The sequence below is a fragment of the Lampris incognitus genome, chromosome 7 (genome assembly GCF_029633865.1).
Source record: "Lampris incognitus isolate fLamInc1 chromosome 7, fLamInc1.hap2, whole genome shotgun sequence".
Taxonomy (NCBI): domain Eukaryota; kingdom Metazoa; phylum Chordata; class Actinopteri; order Lampriformes; family Lampridae; genus Lampris; species Lampris incognitus.
Genome location: NC_079217.1, coordinates 17,454,799 through 17,474,329, shown reverse-complemented (window position 1 = coordinate 17,474,329; position 19,531 = coordinate 17,454,799). Strand labels below are relative to the sequence as shown.

Genomic DNA, 19,531 nt, shown 5'->3' with positions numbered 1-19,531 from the left:
AGGACAGAAAAGAGCCGTGACCGGGTCGATCGGCAGCAAGGGCCTCTGAGCGATGGGGCAACCAGGCATCCAGAGGCAGCAGAGCGAAGTGGTCGGGCGGGGGTGTAGGGCTTGACAATGGCCTTAAGATAGGAAGGAGCTGTTCCTTTCACTGCCCTGTAGGGTAGCACCAGAGTCTTAAACTGGATGCAAGCAGCTACTGGGAGCCAGTGTAGGGACATGAGAAGGGGAGTTGTGTGGGAGAACTTAGGGCGGTTGAAAACCAGACGAGCTGCAGCTTTCTGAACAAGCTCCAGAGGTCTGATGGCCGACGCCGGGGCACCAGCAAAGAGAGAGTTGCTGTAGTCCATCCAGGAGATGACCAGAGCCTGGATGAACACCTGTGCCATCTCGTTGGTGAGGAATGGGCGAATCCTCCTGATGTTACAGAGGAGAAATCTGCAGGAGCGAGCAACCGATGCAACATTTGCAGCAAACGACAGTTGGTCGTCCAGTATCACACCCAGATTCCTCACAGTCCGAGTTGGCATCACCACGGTGTTGTCAATGGTGATGGCCAGGTCTCAGTGCGGGCAACCTTTCCCTGGGAGGAACATCAGCTCTGTCTTGTCCAGATTGAGCTTCAGGTGGTGTGTTGCCATCCACTCCGAGATGTCAGTCAAGCACGCAGCAATGAGTGTCTCTACTTGTGTGTCATAGGGAGGAAAGGACAAGATCAGCTTGGTGTCATCGGCATAACAATGGTAAGAGAAGTCATGCGAACGAATAACAGAACCCAGGGATGTCGTGTACAGGGAGAAAAGGAGAGGATCCAGAACCGAACCCTGTGGAACGCCAGTAGTCAATCTGTGAGGCTCCGACACAGATCCCCTCCATGTCACCTGGTAGGAGCGACCCGTCAGGTAGCTTGCAAACATTGAGAGTGCAGAGCCTTTGACACCCAGCCCCGCAAGGGTAGAGAGGAGGATCTGGTGGTTCACTGTCGAACGCAGCTGACAGGTCCAGGAGTATCAGGACAGAGGAGAGAGAGTTTGCTCTCGCAGAGTGCAACGATTCTGTCACTGCAAGGAGGGCCGTCTCTGTCGAGTGACCCAACCTGAACCCAGACTGGTTGGGGTCCAGGAGGTTGTTCTGATGGAGGTACAAAGAAAGTTTGTTAAAGACAGCACGTTCGAAAGTTTTGGATAGAAAGGGTAGAAGGGAAACCGGTCTGTAGTTTTTGACATCAGAGGGGTTAAGTGATGGTTTCTTGAGAAGGGGGGGGGGGACTCTAGCAGTCTTGAAGGCAGATGGAAAGCATCCTGCCTGGAGGGAGGTGTTGATGAGGTGGGTTAGATAGGGAAGGAGTTCAGGTGCTATAAACTGAAGAAGAAGGGAGGGGACCGGGTCAAGGGAGCATGTGGTGGGGCAACTGGATGTGATGAGGTTTAGAACCTCATCGGGGGAGAGGGGAGCGAGGTGGGATAGGGTGGGAAGTGGAGAGATGAGGGAGGGTGCAGAAGGTGGGATAGTGCAAGCAGCACTAACCGGGTGGTGAGAAAAGGAGGATCTGATGTCGTTTACCTTCTTGTCAAAGAAGTTAGCGAAGTCATCAGCGAGAAGGGAGGAAATAGGAGGAGGTGGGGGTTGAAGAAGTGTAGAGAAGGTTTCAATGAGTTTCTTAGGATTAGAGGCAGAGGATAGGATTTTAGGGTGATAGAAGGCAGCCTTAGCAGCAGAAAGGGAGGAGGAGAAAGTGGAAAGAAGAGATTGGAAGTTGAGAAGGTCCTCTGGGAGTTTGCCTTTTCTCCATTTGCGCTCTGCCACTCTCAAGCTCCATCTGTCAGTATGTACTGAGTCGGTCAGCCAAGGGGCAGGTGGAGTTGGGTGTGCGGGCCTGGAGGCGAGGGGACAGAGATTGTCCAGAGAAGAGGAGAGGGTAGAGAGAAGAAGATCAGTAGCAGTGTCAGGGGGTAGGAGAGATAAAGATTCAGGTGTAGGGAGGATGGAGGTAACAGAGGAAGAAAGATCAGTGGCGGAGAGAGAGCGGAGGTGTCTACGGGTGGAAACCATGTGGGTAGGGGAAGGGGCTGAGGGGGGTGAAGACAGGCAGAGAGAGTAGGACATGAAATAGTGGTCAGAGAGCTAGAGGGGAGTAACAGAGAGATTGGAATAGGACAGTGTCTAGTAAAGATAAGGTCCAGCTGGTTGCCGGCCTTGTGGCTAGGAGGAGAGGGTGAGAGGTGAAGGTCAAAGGAGAAGAGGAAAGAGAGAAGAGGATCTAGCTTGTCAGTGTGGATGTTGAAATCATCGAGAAGGATAAGTGCAGAGTCATCAACAGGGAAGTGCGAGACAAGTGTGCCAAGCTCATCCAGAAACTCACCAAGGGGGCCTGGTGGGCGGTACACAACCATGATGGTGAGTTTGACTGGATAAGAGACAGTAATAGCATGAAATTCAAAAGAGGGCAGAGAAAATTGTGGGATGGAAACAAGAGAGTATTTCCATTTCAGGGAGATTAGCAGGCCAGTACCACGACCCCGCCTCCCAGCTCTGGGAGTTTGAGAAAAAGAGTACACATCAGACAGAGCTGCGGGTGTAGTAGTGTTTTCTGGCATGATCCAAGTCTCAGTTAGAGCAAGAAAGTTGAGGGAGAGCAAGGATGCGTAGCCTGAGATAAACTCAGCTTTCAGCACCGCAGACTGGCAATTCCAGAGCCCTCCCATCACCACTCGCTCAACGTGAGTGGAGAGAGTGGGATAGATGAGATTGGTAGGGTCACAGCACCCAGGAGTGACCCAACGTCTATGCCAGCCCCGGGAAGAGGAAAGGACAGGAATGCGAAGGAAACATATAGTCTATACTAGGTACACAAAATACAGATGACTGACTGGATCTAAAAAGAGCAGTTCGTGCTTGACAAAGTCTTGGCTTGACAAAGTCTTGGCTTGAAAAAGTCACGCTTGCCTTTGTTCACTCTAGCCTTTATCAACTCAGGCATATTTGATTTAAATATATATGCAATTAATATCAAATTACTGGTGGGGACAATTTTAAGTAATCAGAAAATTGGTAAGGAAATATTCTCTCCATCCCTGCCATAAATTACACCCATGGACATTGAGTATGATAAACAACTACTGAAGCAATTTCCTTAGACGTTTAGATGCGCAGGGCCCTCCGCATAAAGACTAGCCGTATGTACAGATAACTGTCTTTTGAAGCTGTTTGCATTTATTTTTCTAACACTTCAGCAAAATAAATCAGTGTTTTTGGAGTTTTGGTGAGATCTGAGCATTACAGAGGGATTATTTTCCATCAGCAGATTAAATGAAATGAGATATTACAGTTTGACGCTACTAACTATCCCTTTTCTTGGAGTACCTTGGGAGGCCAGTTCATTGGACATAGTACTTCAGAGGAAAGGGGAGGAGATGAATGAAAAAGTGATGAGACAAAATGTGAGGAGATGATGGAGAGAGGAGCAAAGAGAGGATCCAGATGAGAAGGATCACCATGGAGGGAAACATGGGAATAAAATACAGGTAAAGGAAAAGTGGAGCAAGACGGGAAGCAAGTTAAAGTTAAGCAGGGGTGAAGACAGCAGATCAGGAGTAGAAAAGAAGGAGAATCTGTCTAGAAATGGAAGAGAGGAGACAGCAGGAAAGCAGAACAAAGCACAAAAAAAGAGAGTGGAGCTATGATAGGGAAGAGAAGCAGAGGGGAGAGTTAAAGAAAAAGGTAGATAGCAGATATGAGAGCTAACTCTATTAAAGGGTGGGAGAATGGGAGGGAATGGAGAACAGCAGATAAATTGATGATTCACAGGCCAAACAAAGACTTACATGAGCCAAATCTCTCTCAAATGGACAATAGCAGTGAAACCCACTCATACAAATGCACCACACATGCACAAATATGTATGCATACATAAGCACACAAACATATTTGCATAATGTATGCTCAACTCAGGCCGAAGGGACAATAGTTTTCTTTCACTTGATGAGGCAGAATAGTGACCAGCCACAAATGGGCGGAAGATGAGAGAAGACTCAGCCATAAGGCTACGGTCACACATGCGCAAATGACGTATCTTGTCATGCTGAATGTGGGCAGTGCAGGATGTGACATCAGGCGGGGTCAACCATGCACACTTCTTTACTATTGGTTGAGACTGCGGATTTGCACCAAAGTTGAACTCCATATGAAGCGAAGATGTGAATTTCCTTTGCCACCAGAAGCAAACGTTTTATTCGCCCTTTTGCTCACCTAGAATGGAAGCTTTTTTATATTATTTTATTTTAATACATTTATTTTTTTAAATGACAGACCAAACATACAAGACGTTACAATAAGAATACAATGAATGGACATAAACTTAACATTGAACACAAGGGTACAATCAATTATTAAAATGTCAAATTACACTTCTCAAAAATATTAACAGTTTGAATTGCTTTTTTGCTTTTACATAAATGGCACAAAACAGAAGAGCTACCTCATCATGCCAGGATTCTGCAGTCCACACCCATCTACAGGCCTCTTTCAAGAATGAGGATGTGCACATCCTTGATAGGGAAGAACGCTGATTTGAATGGGAAGTCAAAGAGGCCATCTATGTGAAGAGGGAACAATCATCCCCGAATCAAGGAGGGGGCCTATGAGTACATCTGTCACCATCTTACAATGCTGTGATTGCAACTATTCCCAAATTCTCTGTGAATAGTACACATGGCCATTGTAACTCTAATTAATGGTCAAGTCAATTTGCATACCAAACCGATCTCTGGTTCCGGTTGTGACACAACGGTGCTGGTTTTGGTCATTATGCAACTGTGCTGTTTATCAGGTTGGGGATACCTGCAGTCAGCTGAGACTGACTAAGTCACTTAGATGAGTGATGAAATGTTACTCCCACTAAGCGTTGTGTCCAGAATGAACTGATTCAGCTTTCTGGAATTAACATGACAATCATCTCCATCCAGGCCCGCCGTGTGTCGAGGACAACATGATCTCTAATGGTTCCTCTTCTCTGTGACTTTGACTCTGTGACTGTGGTTGATGGGCTGTGGGAGTGGGGGTGGGGGTATACTGGTTTAACTCTACATACACACAAGCAATTACTATCGCTTCCCAATCTCCCCACTCGCCAAATGTGAATTAATAAGAGCCTAACTATAACGGATCACAATTATATATAATTTCACATTTAGCCTACAAATGCATAGAGCCTATAGCCCCCCGCTTAGCATAGATGATGGTGGAATTAAGACATGAATGCTTTCATTTTAATTGTTTTCATTAGCCTACCCCACATACTCAAAAAGAAGAAAAGTGATGTGGGTGTGACCCATATTATACAGCAGCCAGGGATCTGTCAGCGATTAACAACCAGCTGATACAAATCAACAAAACAACAGCATAACAAGACAAATATGAGTAAGAAAAATAGTAGTAAGTTTTACAAGCTGTCGACCCCCCGCCCCCCCAGCCCCTAAGTCTGGGGGAGACTTCTACTTGTAAATGAAAATGCTGCGAGTTCAAATCGGGATAGTAGGGGGTCCAGAAGGACTGTGAGTCTTCACAGACGTGATAGTAGAAGACTTTTGACTCACCTTTCACACTAGTGAAGAGGTTAAACCTTTTGCCAAAAGGTACTAACTCCATTTTAAGAAAATCTCTGGTATAAATCGGTCAGGCTTGCTATATTTACAGACTCAAATTGTAGTTTGAATAGATTTGCCTTATGTAGGTAAGTATGTTATAATGAATTACCCAGTACGCCACCAGCAATGGTCAATAACGGTGCAATTTATTTCAACAATTGATTTTAATGCTATCCAATAAGGGTCAGTAACATGTTTTACAAATCAGTACATACATAGATACATACATAGATACATACATACTACATACATACATGTACATACCTAGCTCCGTCATATCTTTCCGAACTCCTTCATATCCGCACGCCCTCCCGTACTCTCAGATCCTCTTCTGCTCTCCAACTCACTACACCTTTGGCCCGCCTGACTACCATGGGGACTAGACCCTTCAGTCATTCTGCCCCCCTCCTATAGAAGTCTCTCCCACAAGACATTCACAACATTGACTCTCTCTCAACCTTCAAATCCCATCTCAAAATGCACCTTTTCAAACTGACATTTTCAGTCTAATCCGGGCTTCATTGAGTTTTTGGCAGATGATGATTTTATACTTTTCTGTTGTATTAACCTTTATTGTCTACCCTGCTTTGTTTTGATTTTATGCTGTGTGATACAGTGCTGCTTGTTTTTTTTTTGTTTTTTTAACTGTGTTCTGTGAGGTGCCCTTGAGTGCTCTGAAAGGTGCCCACAAATAAAATGTATTATTATTATTATTATTATTATTATCATACATACATACATACATACATACATACATACATACATACATACATACATACATACATACATACATACATACATACATACATACATACATACATACATACATACATACATACATACATACATACATACATACATTTCCCTAGGTTGGGACACAAGACTTAGAACCGAAAACCGAGGGGCATCCAGATTGCATAATGGTCTATTCCGTTGCCTAACAACACGGGGATTGCTTGTTCGAATCCCCATGTTACCTCTGGGTTGGTCGGGTGTCCCTGCTGACACAGGCCATGTCTGCAGGTGGGAAGCTGGATGTGGGTATGTGTCCTGGTCGCTGCACTAGTGCCTCCTCTGGTCAGTCGGTGCGCCTGTTTGGGGAGGGGGAACTGGGGGGAATAGCGTGATCCTCCCACGTGCTACGTCCCCCTGGTGAAACTAGTCACTATCGGGTGAAAAGAAGCTGCTGGCGACTCCACATGTATCGGAGGAGGCATGTGGCAGTCGGCAGCCGAACCCCCCCCCCCCCCGGACTGGCAGAGAGGGTGGCTCGGAAGAGTAGGGTAATTGGCCAAGTACAATTGGGGGAGAAAAGAGGGAAAAAAATCAACAACAAAAAAAAGAAAAGAAAAGAACTGAAAACCAACTCTTCAATCTGTGCTATGACGAGCTTAATACACTAGCCTAAATTTCACCCACCGTGCAGAGTGGTATGACTAGTCGCCTTTTCCTTTGTCTTGCTTAAATGCATATTGGATGTTTTACCACACATCTTCCAGCGATGCACTCAACAGGGAGAAATGATGCTGGGTATGAGGAGTCTTTTCCCTTTAAGCTCCAAACTTCTACTGGCTTTCCATAAAAATCTCTGTCCAGATGGGAATGAGGCCAGAAAGCTTTTGCAATGACATGTTTGAATGCAGTACCTTTTGATATGACATGAACAACTATGAACTGCTTTATAATGGCTGGTTGTGGTTCTGTTGGAGGATCAAGGATGGGTTCCTCAAAACTCTTAGTGTTTGCACACCACTTAGGGTATATACTATATATACTGACCTTTTTGCTCTAGATCCATCTATGAAGTAAATTATATTCAAATATTTGTCCCTTTTGCATGTCATGGCAAAACAGTCAACCTCAGTGTTAGAATGGTCAGGGTACATCTGATGACACATTGTCAACATTGCATGTCTGTCAAACTCATCCAAGATAATCTGGTGGAATGGAGACAGCAGCATCACTGTACAGCTTTCACAGAGAAGTCTTTGTGCTGACACCAAAATATTGTGCTTCACATAAAGCATATCAGCTGTGTCATTGCGTGACCAAGTCCCAACCATTTGTCCTCCCAAATACTGGCAAATTCAGCACCATATTCACATGTCCATGGCATACTAAACTGTTGACTGCAGAAATTGCCTCACAATCTGTGTTGTGCCTCATGAGCTGTTTGATTTACAGAAGAAGTGATGTGAAGGCATTGTCAGAAATCTTTAAGGTCGCTTGCCATGACAAAATCATCATGGCCAGAAGTTTCACTAGTAAGTTTCCCCTCGGGGGTAAATAAGGTATTCTGATTCTGAAGTCTTTTGGTTTTTCTGAAGACTGATCACTTCCATGTCCTTCTCAATCTTGCATGTTAAGATGGGCTTCACTCTGCTCCTCTGCAAGGCTTTACCCCTCTTCGTCCTCCTCACTCACATACTCATCCTATGTAAATGTAAAGTACAAATTTAAGTGCATGGACATGTCAATTTAAGAGTGAAAAAACTATCATACCTGCAGTTTCACTATCAAACAACCATACTCACAGGGCTAAGCCCTGTGATGGCCTGGCGGCCTGTCCAGGGTGTCTCCCCACCTGCCACCCAATGACTGCTGGGATAGGCCCCAGCATCCCCGCGATCCTGAGAGCAGGATAAGTGGCTTGGATAATGGATGGATGGACAACCATACTCAGCACATAAATACATCCATTTGAGAGTTAAAAGACTATCAAACATGCAGTTTCACTCTGTTTCACTGTGCATCTCAAACAGCCAGCTTTAGTGCAATGAATGTGGTTATTTATTCACTCCTATTCTCAGGGGCTTTTGGACGTATTTGTAATTCAATTACTCATTATAGAAATGCTTTCATAGTTCCCTAACAGAAATGTAAACTGTGCACTGAGTGTAAAGCTGATGTTGAAAAAAAATTACATATGTGGGTGTGTAAACCTGTATGTAACTTTTTACTTTTATGTTCCAAGGTCATTTCGTGCTTTCCAAAAATCAGGAGATGTTTGCTTCCTCATCTCGCACTGACTCTGAATCACTGGAGCCAAGGAAAAGATGAATGCTTTCATCTGGAAAAGATGCAAACCTGTGCAGAAGATCCATTAGTGATGCATTAAATTTTTGTATTCACCGCATCAGTACCACACAAAACTGTGTATGTGAACGCTAAAAATGAATTATTACAGTAACCATAACAGTGAAAAGCAACCAAATTCTCAATTAACCAATATTCATTAATTTCAGTGTTTTGTTTGTAATTTTTGGGCAGCTGTGACACTTTTGAGTGACAATTCAACATTTGTAGACATATATATCCCCCTGCTGGGATGTGTATGTTGTGCCGGTTGGGATCACGTTTAATTTACCCTACCTGTGTCTATTGATTGAACATTTCCAGAATACATGCTGAAGAAGAGCATCTTGCCCGAAACGTCTGTGTGGCCGTATTAAAAAGTTCAAATCATTTGTCCCATATCTGAAGCTGTTGGGTCTAAGTTATGATTCAAGTTGAGGTTCTGGTGCTAAAAGTGATTTTAATCATAATATAATCATTACTATTTACATAATAATTATATGATCAGTAAGACAGCGTTAAATTATACTGCTTACCTGAATTATCAGTTTGGTGGGTGTATTCAGTTTCTTCAATCTCTCCTCCTACCAAGTTCTCTTCGAGATGTTCAAAAATCGACGGTGCAGAACTCCCGCCGGTATGGCCTTGACTGGATGACAGCAGGTCCTGTACAGCATTTGATCTAACCCGTTTGGACTTTCCTTCCCAAACTCCATTTCTGAAATAGTGTCTGTTATGCTCATAATACTGCGTATTATCATTGTCACTATGCTCACATAGGCGCCGAGGTCTTTTTGGGGACTTTCATCTTGCAGGTAAAAAGTCAATTTTCTGGTGAGAACTGAAATAATCTTCCTAATACCTAACAAACTAAAGATCATGTACATTCATTGAACAAAGATTATGGAAATAAAATGCCTTTCTCACTATAAATGTTATCAAAATGCATTTTGTTGTTGAAACTATCTTAAAATATTTCATTTTCCACTGAGGAGGAAAGGAATGTCAGCCATAGTTTTGTATCTTCTTTTTTTTAGTCTTCAGATATACAAACACAATGCCAGTATACTCTATAACAACAGAGTAGACTAGGAACACATTTTCCAAATCTTTAAATGTATGAAAAATAGAAATGCGCAAAAATTACTCTTTGCATTTTTTTAACTTCGCAGACAGAAATTTGACCGTCACGTGAGACGCAGGCGCCACTAACATTTGCTGACGTTGAAATGTTGATATGAGAGAGGGAGAGAGAGAGAGAGAGTGAGAGCACGAGAGAGAGAGAGAGAGAGAGAGAGAGAGAGAGAGAGAGAGAGAGAGAGAGAGAGAGAGAGAGAGAGAGAGAGAGAGAGAGAGAGAGAGAGAGAGAGAGAGAGCGACAGAGAGAGTGAGAGAGAGAGACAGTAGCATTGGTTATTTCCCTCACATCTGGACTTTAGGACTAATAACCCCAATCTTTAAAACTGGAGACAAATTTGACCCTGATAATTACTGAGGCATTTGTGTGAAAAGTAATCTGGGGAAGATTTTTTGCAATATTATAAATTCTAGACAGCTAGACTTCCTTACAAAGCACAATGTCTTGAGTAGAGGCCAATTGGATTTTTCATCAAATTACCGAAAATCTGATCATATTTATACCCTGCACACCCTAATTGATAAACAAGTAGGCCAAAATAAAAACAACATTTTTGCATGCTTCATTGATTTCAGAAAAGCTTTCGACTCTAACCAGCACCAAGGATTGTTTTACAAAATTATTGAAAATGGTGTAGGGAGTAAAACCTATGACATCATTAAATCAATGCACTCAAAAAATAAGTGCGGCACAAAAGTTGGTGATAAAAGAACAAATTTCCTCTCTCGGGAGCATGGAGTGAGACAGGGATGCTGCTTGAGTCCAACTTTGTTCATCATTTACATCAACAAATTGGTAAAAACTCGAGACCAATCAGCAGCACCCGGACTCACTTTACATGACTTAGAGATGAAATTCCTGCTCTATGTAGATGACCTGGTTCTGATGTCTCCTACTGCACAGGGCTTACAGCAGAACCTTGACCTGCTGGAGCAGTACTGCCAGACCTGTGCCCTGGCAGTAAACATGAAAAAGACCAAAATCATGATTTTTCAAAAAAGATCAAGATCTCAGGAAATGAAATATACATTCATATTAGGAGGAAACCACATTGAACATCCCCAGAACTATAATTATTTAGGCCTAAAAATCAGCAACACAGGAAATTTTAACCTGGCAGTGAATGAACTGAAAGAAAAAGCACACAGGGCCTTTCTATGTCATAAAATGACATATTTTTGTAGACATTCCAATAAGAATCTGGCTGAAAATATTCCAATCAGTAATCAAGCCAGTTGTCTTTTATGGCAGTGAAGCGTGGGGTCCAATTACAAATCGAGAATATAGCAACTGGGACAAACACCCAATTGAGACCCTGCATGCGGAGTTCTGTAAGAACCTCTTACACGCCCAGAGGAAAACAACAAACAATGCATGCAGGGCAGAATTAGGCCAATATCCATTACTGATCAAAATACAGAAAAGGGCAATCAAATTCTGGCAACATTCAAAAAACAGTGACAACCCCCCACATACACACACACACTCATACCATTACAAAGTCTTGCAATACCAAGAGTTGAGCAAAACAAGTCCCCTCACTCAACTGGTCCTTATGCTCAATTCACTAACAAACACTAACCCTTCACCGCCTCAGGACCAGAACATCAGAATCCATCAAATTATAACTCAACAAAAACTCAATTATATTACTTATCGGGACACACAAACTTAAAACCAACATAAAATGCAATGCTATCTGGCCTTAAAAAGGCAGTACGCTGTGGCAGAATATCTGCACACAGTGACTGACACCAAACTGAGAACCACCTTGACGAAGTACAGACCCAGTGAGCACGGCCTGGTTGTAGAAAAAGGCCGACATAGACAAATATGGCTGCCGGCAGAAGAGAGGCTGTGCCCACACTGTGACATGGGAGAGGTGGAGACAGATCTGCACTTCATCGTCACCTGTCCTAAGTACAACCACATTAGAAATCATTACTACCCAAAAATTGAACAGATCCACCCAAACTTCAGAAGCCTCCCTGCCATCAACAAACTAGCCGTCCTGCTGGGAGAGGAGAAGACAAGCTGCAACACAGCAGCTAAATATGTTGTTGCATGTCACAATCTGAAGGACAGTGGGTGAGCACCCCGTCCATACACCGACACACCGACACACACACACACACACACAGGTTTCTTCCATTTCTGTTTTTGTCCTTCTCTTCTTTGTCCTTCAAGTTCAATTAATGTTGCATTACTAAATATTGTTAAATTGGTTGTTTGTTTGTTTGTTTGTTTTTAACAATACAGCAACTTTTATGCATTTATTTTTATTGTTTGTATGTTATCAACTGTACTGTGCTGTTTTGTACCACCTTGTGCTTTGGCAATACTATAATTTTATGTCCATTATAATTCTGTTATCCTCTTTCAATGTTGTATTATGTAAATTGCGTGAACACAACATCCATTGCACGCTGTCCGTCTTGGGAGAGAGATCCCTCCTCTGTTGCTCTCCCTGAGGTTTCTTCCTATTTTTTCTCCCTGTTAAAGGGTTTTTTAGGGAGTTTTTCCTTATCCAATGAGAGGGTCTAAGGACAGGATGTTGTGTTGCTGTTAAGCCCACTGAGGCAAATTTGTAATTTGTGATATTGGGCTATACAAATAAAACTGATTTGATACTACGGAACAGAATATATGGCCATGCCAGTAAAGCACTGTTGAATTGAACTGAACTGAGAGAGAGAGAGAGAGAGAGAGAGAGAGAGAGAGAGAGAGAGAGAGAGAGAGAGAGAGAGAGACTGCGGTCTGGACCGCTCACATTTTTCCCCTGGTGGTTGTCGGTGCGCACTGCAGTTCGTGCTGAACAAAGAAGCTGTCCCAGTCTCCCATTCACATGGTTCAATTACCGCTCGGCCTTTACCGCTGCGGTAATTGGTGTAAATGAATGGAGTGGCATCTGTATGTTTGATTTGAGAGAAGAAAACAAAACAAAACAAAACAAAAACAAAAACGCGTGTGGATCCGACTGAAGCAGAATTCCAGCGCAGTTTCAAAAGCAAAACAAGCAGTGTTTGTATCAATTATAGATGCCGGCCGACAGCTGCTCAGGTATTAATAGAAAGATACCCTGCCAATTCTCTCTGATCCTTAATATAGACCATGATGGATGATTAAAAGTTAGGACCGAGAGAGAAGAGGGGACGGAGGGAGAGAGGAAGGAACGGGGGGGGGGGGGCAGTACAGAAGAAGAGTCTGGAAAACTTTGCTGTGGGCACATCGAACAAGTTTGGACAAGATATCCACATTTTACGGACACGAGATATCTGCCCGCTTTGCTGACCCGTGATATGTTCTTTGCTACGAATATGAGCAAAGATCCACAGCACAACTTGTTCACAATTTATCAGCCACTATAAAGAGAGGCAATGAAGGAAAATAGGGGGCCTATTTTGCGTTGCACCGTCCAAGTCATCGCTATGCTTAAATCTTTGACTTAATCGTGTAACATATCTAAAACGCACAATGCAACATGCACACATACACTGTGCAACAAATACACCAAGTGTAACATTGATACAATTTATTTGAAAAAATGATATCGATATAGATAACATGACCTCATTTCACTACGCAATAATGCAGAACTAACAAGAAATTGCCCTATGCACATTTAACCCATTTCAAAAGTAAGGCCTGGCCTAAACTCCCATTGTAGACGTTAACCAGTTTGATTCCAGACTCTTTTCTCTCACAGAGTACGTTGGTTTGATATCAACTCTGTATCCCACATTGAAACCCTGTTGTTGGCAGATTTATAGTTGCACTCCAACGGTTAAAAATTATCAACGAGGGATCAAGCGAGAGCCCGGCTGATTGAGTGCAGAGGGCAGAGGAGCGCGTGAGAGACAACGCACGGCGTGAGATTAACTGTGTCAGGCGCTGAAGATGGACACGGAGAAAAGGGAAAGTGTGTGCAAAGAAGCGAGAGAGCAAAGAAAGACAGCGAGAAAGAGCGAGCATCCAGGAAGAAAGGGGAAAAGGGAGGCCAGGAGAGAGAGAGGTGGCGAGCACTGTAGATGAAATGAATGAGAATTTAAGAGGGAGCAGGAGGCTGAAAAGCAATCTAGGGAGAGAGAAAGAGAAAGAGAGAGAGAGAGCAAATGAAAGATACAGAGAGAGCAAGAAAAGAGAGAGAGAGAGAAACAGCAGCAGGCTTCAAAGTGCAGGGCTTAGGGCGTTCTCTCCCTCTGTGGAATACTTCTATAAAAGGTCTCTTCTCTCACCCAGGCTGCCTCAGGAGTCCCCCTCTCCCTCTTCACTGCTCTCTAATTGGCATCTTTTCATTAGTAGTGGGATGCCAGAGCGCTCCCAGGTCTCTGAAACTACACGTGCATATCAATGAGCACCCCCCCACCACCACCACCACCGCCACTGATTGGCCACCCTGACCACAGTGGGCATTCAATGGGCCATTAGATGCACAAGGCAGTCAGTGCACGCTTCTTCTTCTTCTTTTTTTTATTGTTTACTACCACGGAGGATTTCCTTGTTTTGTTGTCAACATTGCACTTTACCACAACTGTGTTCTCTCCTTTTCACTCACACCCACTCAACCTCCAGTGCGAGTATGCTGAACACAGAGAGCGAGAGGGAGAAAGACAGAGGGAGGGAGGCAGAGAGCGAGGTGGGGGGGGGGGAGCGAGCGAGAGATAGAGGGAAAGGGAATAAGAGAGGAGGGGAGGGAGAGAGAAAGAGAGCAAGCAGGGAAGTGATGGGACTATGGGGGACGGCAGGGAGGAAGGATGACCCTGATGAAAAGGCACCAGGGATGCAGGTCGTGCAGCAGCAACCAGCACCGGTGAAGCTGCTAATGGACATGCGGCACGGGACACCTGAGTGCCCATCCGCACACACTGCCGTATCCAAACTGACACCAACCTTCGCATCCGCACAAAGAAACTTTATCTGCAGTTCTGTAAGAAGGGGGTAGAGGCATCGGAGGGGAGGGATGAAAGACTGAAGTGAGAAACAGGGAGGGGTTTTTGTGATAGTGATGAAAAGAGGTTGAAACTGGAGAGGGAATAGAAGGTAGGAGAGGAGGTGGTGCAGAGGATAAAGGGTGTAAGGTGAGCCGGCATAGAGGGTTATGGACAGGAGACCACGGCACACCTGAGTACCCACCTGCGCAATGCATGGCATTCATATCATCACATTTTTACATATCCACCGAAAAACAAGCCAAAACAAATGAGCATACCTGGAAGAGTTGAGATGAGAGCATAGGAGGACAAAGAAGAGAGGAGAGGAAAGGAGAGATACCCAGACTACTCGTGTCACAGTTGTAAACAGCACACTGTTCCCTTGTTTCTGTGGAACAACCTTGCATTCACCTTGCTAACAGTCAAGGAATGCAAGACGAGACAGGACGGTACAAATGAATGCTTGTACTTGTAAATCAGTTTACATGCTGGGATGACGTAGTGTTCGCCCTCAGTAGAAGACAGAGTCTGCGTGGGACAGCTGGAGACGGTCAAATGCCAGATTTCTCCTGTAAGGTTGAAAATGAGGGTAGCTGACATGCTCCATCCGCTGTATTCACGGCCAATCCAATAAGACAGACTGGTTTTTGAGCCCCCCTCTGTTGTGGATGGATTAACCATCAGCTAGATCCACAAGTCTTTCTCCGGCGAGGCACAAGATGTTTTAGACTCCTCTTTTTTTTTGATATGGGTGTGCCCCGTGGATCAAACAGAAAATGAGTGCATCCGCCAAAGTTTGGAAAGTATTTATTAGGAATAATCCCTTGAGATGTACAATCTCGTTTTCAAGGGGGGGGGGGTCCTCAGCAACAGTAGCAATGTGCTGACATCCGCCTCCCTGTGCTGACTGTGTGTTCACCTCTTGATAAGTGCTCAGTGGATTTGCAAGAATGAGATACGAGGATAATTCATGGGCGCCTTGCTCACAACAAGGGATGACCCCTTTTGTTTCCAGTCAGTAAAAGAGTGCTAAAAGACAAAACACCGTGGCAGAAAAGATAAAAACGGTACTTCCCCCAAGTGTATAATCAAATCTGATCTGGTCTCGGACCAGAAGGGGGCAAATCGGAGTACATATTCTCTTCAACACTGCTCTACAAAACCAAGTGGGATTTTTCTGGCTGCTCAACGCCATCGTCATCATCATCATCATCATCATCTCATCATCATCATCATCATCATCTATCATGGTGTCATCCAGCCCTTCTGTTCTCAGCATATAACTGGGTATATAGATCATTTCAAGGAAATGTAGACCACACACTCCAACACTTCCGTGACACAGACGCTCCTGGTCTAAATATAAACAGCATGTTTGGTTTCGGTTTTCTTTTCTCTCCACCGTTGGAGGCTGACGCGTGCGCGGCTGTGCGTGCTGCCTCGCAGGGCGCGTAAAAAGCAAGCCAGCCGTGCACAAGAAATCAAGACAGTTTAACGACGCGTGTGGGTGAGCGCGACTCGTGGCAAACGAGGCTCCGCTTTCGCTCCGATGGCCAGCCGGTCCACAGCTGGGTCGCGTGGTGGATTTCGGAGAGCCGGACGATGATTTGTCCGATTTGGACACAACGAGCCGGAATCAGACTGCCCATGCAAGCAGGAGCACCGGTGCCATTTATCTGCACTAAAATTGTTTTTGTTTTCAACAACACAACCAGACTCCTGTCAATTACAGGACCTGTCTTGCAGTTGACACATCTAAAGAAAAAAAGAAAAGCCAGCCGATTAAATGAATGACTTGCGTGACAGCGCCTTAATGCATCGCAACAACGCCGATGGCACCGTCGGCGTCTCTCCTCTCGCTCCTTGTTTTGTCACGCTCTGGATCATCTTATCTCGTCTTCTTCTAACCTCCCCAAAACGCTTCTCCACAACAGCCTAACGGCGGGGCAGGCTTACGTGGCTTCTAATTAGCATCGTGGCTCAGATGCCTTATTGGTGTAAAAACGTAAGGCTACGACAGCCAGCAGACTAACACGCACAGATATACCGGAGGCGCACATCGGCACACATGGCGCGGGAGACGCCAGCCAACGTGAGCGTGCGAGGCTATAACCCACACTGTACGATATGCCCCGTGAAGGCTCACCCCCCCCTCACCCCCCACCACCCCCCCAAAAATTCACACGGTGCAAACTCATCAATGTTGTGAAGGCAGCCGTTTAACAATTGTTGGTGCGCAGCCAAGATGGTGCAGCAGCACGAGCGACTTGACGGCAGGCGTGGGGCCACGCGTGAAACTAAACTCATTCATTTAGACGCTCTTTCATTCATATGTGCGAGCGCGGCAGCACGTGATTACGGTGCTGAATGAGACGGCTCAGTGATTCACATATTTGGCAAACCTGCAGCACCAAAACAGTTTAGGGGCTAGCCATTCACGGTTCGCAGCGTGGGGATTTTTTTTAATGTATTATTATGATTATTTTTAAGAGCGTCAACATGCCAAAATCGACTTGATGCATCGTCTTCGCTCACATGGTTTGCGAAGCAGCGTCGCTTACTCCAGCACATTTCCAAAAAAAAAAATTAAAGTTGGGTGTAATCCACGTCTGTGATATTTCTTTGCTGGACCAAATTGGAAATCACACGCAAACGTACACACTCGCACGCACGCACGCACGCACGCACGCACACAAAACGAAAAGAAACGCGTGCCCCCCCCCTCTTTTCCCACCCGCTTAAGTGCAGTGTGAAATAAAGCAAATGTGAACGACCTACCCGCATTCCTCAGTTTTCGGTTCCTAAGCACAGATATGATGACCAGCAAGTTGCCCAGGACGTCAACCACGGTGGTGAAGATTAACACGCTGGCCAGCACCGTGATAGCCCAGGCGGGACGCGCTCCTCCCGGCCCCAGCACCCGGCCGCCCCCCTGCCCCAGCTCCGTGCGGTTCCTGATGAACGAAACATTCTCTGGCATGTCGAAAACGTTGGAGGGGTCACTTGACGTCCTCCCCTCATTCAAACTCCGCCGTCGTGAGTCTTACGAGACGCAAGCATGGCTGGCTGGAAAAGAAAAAGACACCCAAAAGAGGGATCATACGAGCTGGAAGAAGATAATGATAACAACAATAATAAAAAAATCCTTTCCCTCCTCAGTGGTCGGTTGTTTTCTCTACTCTGTTACGCGCTCTCGAGCGCTCGGCTGCGCTCAAGTCGCTTCGAATCAGGTGCGCGTAACACCAGCTTCTTTTACAACGGCGGGCTCCTTCTGTGCCAATCCCTGCGCCCGCCAGCCGGGCCAACCCTGACATCAACCGGGCACTTGAGAAGGGGCCGATACTCACTATCTACCCCCCCACCCCCTCTCTCCCTTTATTTGCACGGGCCTCCGTCCAGCTGCTGTTATCCAGAGCCGCGCATCGCCTTGCTGGCGTGTTTTGCTTCTCCGGACCCTCTCCCCCCTTTCTCCCCCCCCCCTCCTCTCCTCTTTGCGCAGCTGCCTGGATCGGTCGGACTGAAGCGAACCCGCCTCGCCTCTGGTGGAGTCTGGCACAGCCTGAATTATTTGCAGCGGGGGCAGGAGAGAGCTGTTCACATCAACGATTCCAGCCGGCAACTCGGCCGCCAGAGAGTCAGACTGTCGGCCCGTGTGTCCAGGATGGATACCGCGGGGAGGCGCGTGTTCGGAAACCAACCGAGCTGGACCCGGGGGGTGGGGGGGCATTGTGTGTGTGTGTGTGGGGGGGGTGTCTTTGGGCTGTGTGTGTTTCCTATGATCAAGATATTGTTTGCTCTTCCGAAGCCGATATCAAGTCATATTCTTTGATTTTCTTGTTCACTGTCCACATGCAACGTAGCGGCTCGGACTGCAAGAAGCCGCGGTCACATTGCCGAGAAGCGGGGGGGGGGTGAGGTGGGGGTGAGGTGGGGGATGCCTAATGACATTCTTCTGTAATCTATACGCGTCTCCGATGACAGAGAGGGGAAAAAGCTCAATCCCCATCCCCATTCATGTTAGCCATAGACGGACGATATGGCACAGTGGGACTACGGACGCCCCCCCCCCCACAAAAGCAGACAAACTCAGAGCGAACAGCACATAATGATGATGATGATGATGATAAAAGCAATAAACTTTACTTAAGCTGTACTTTTTGTCAATCCCAAAGTTACAAAGTGATTCACATACAGATCAAATTGAATAAAGACATGCAAATAAATAAATGAAAGCATAAATACTAATGATAAAGAGCAGCCATGGAACTGAAGACTATCAATGAGTAAGAGCAATTCTACAAAAGTGAGATTTTGGAGAAGGTTTAAAGGTCAAAGCGCCCTTCAATATTGATAAAGACATGCGTAACCTAAAAAGAACAGTGACCTGTTAGCTGTTATGGTCTACGGCATGAAATGAAAAGACAGTAACAGCGATTTTACACAGAGGCTCTGGCTTAGGGGCCACATGACCCCTTGGGCCCCTGTGCTTGGGCCCCGTACAGTGAATACAGTCATTCATCAGTATAATATCAGAGGTACTGATCATCATCGGCAGTCACTTGGGGTCGAGCATGAGTGGCTGATGCACCTGCAGCCACCACATGGTCCTTGGCAGGGTGTGGCTAGAGTCCAATGGCACGGAGAACTAAGATGATTGGGGACCACCCTCTGTTGCAGCCTTCATCCACCTTCATTGCCATTGTGACCTTTGAGGTCTTTGTTTGATGGCGCTTCATCTGGAA

The 19,531-nt window shown here is 45.5% G+C and overlaps 1 protein-coding gene across 1 annotated transcript in view; it reads right to left on the bottom strand.

The window, feature by feature from the left end:
• The window catches only part of mtnr1ba (melatonin receptor type 1Ba), a 125,917-nt gene extending 108,145 nt beyond the window's left edge, over positions 1 to 17,772 (bottom strand). Inside the window, exon 1 of the mRNA XM_056283316.1 lies at positions 17,568 to 17,772. Coding sequence (XP_056139291.1) covers positions 17,568 to 17,769 — 202 coding nt within the window. The 5' untranslated portion in view covers positions 17,770 to 17,772. The remainder of the gene's footprint in view (positions 1 to 17,567) is intronic.
• Between the last annotated feature and the right edge of the window lie 1,759 nt (positions 17,773 to 19,531).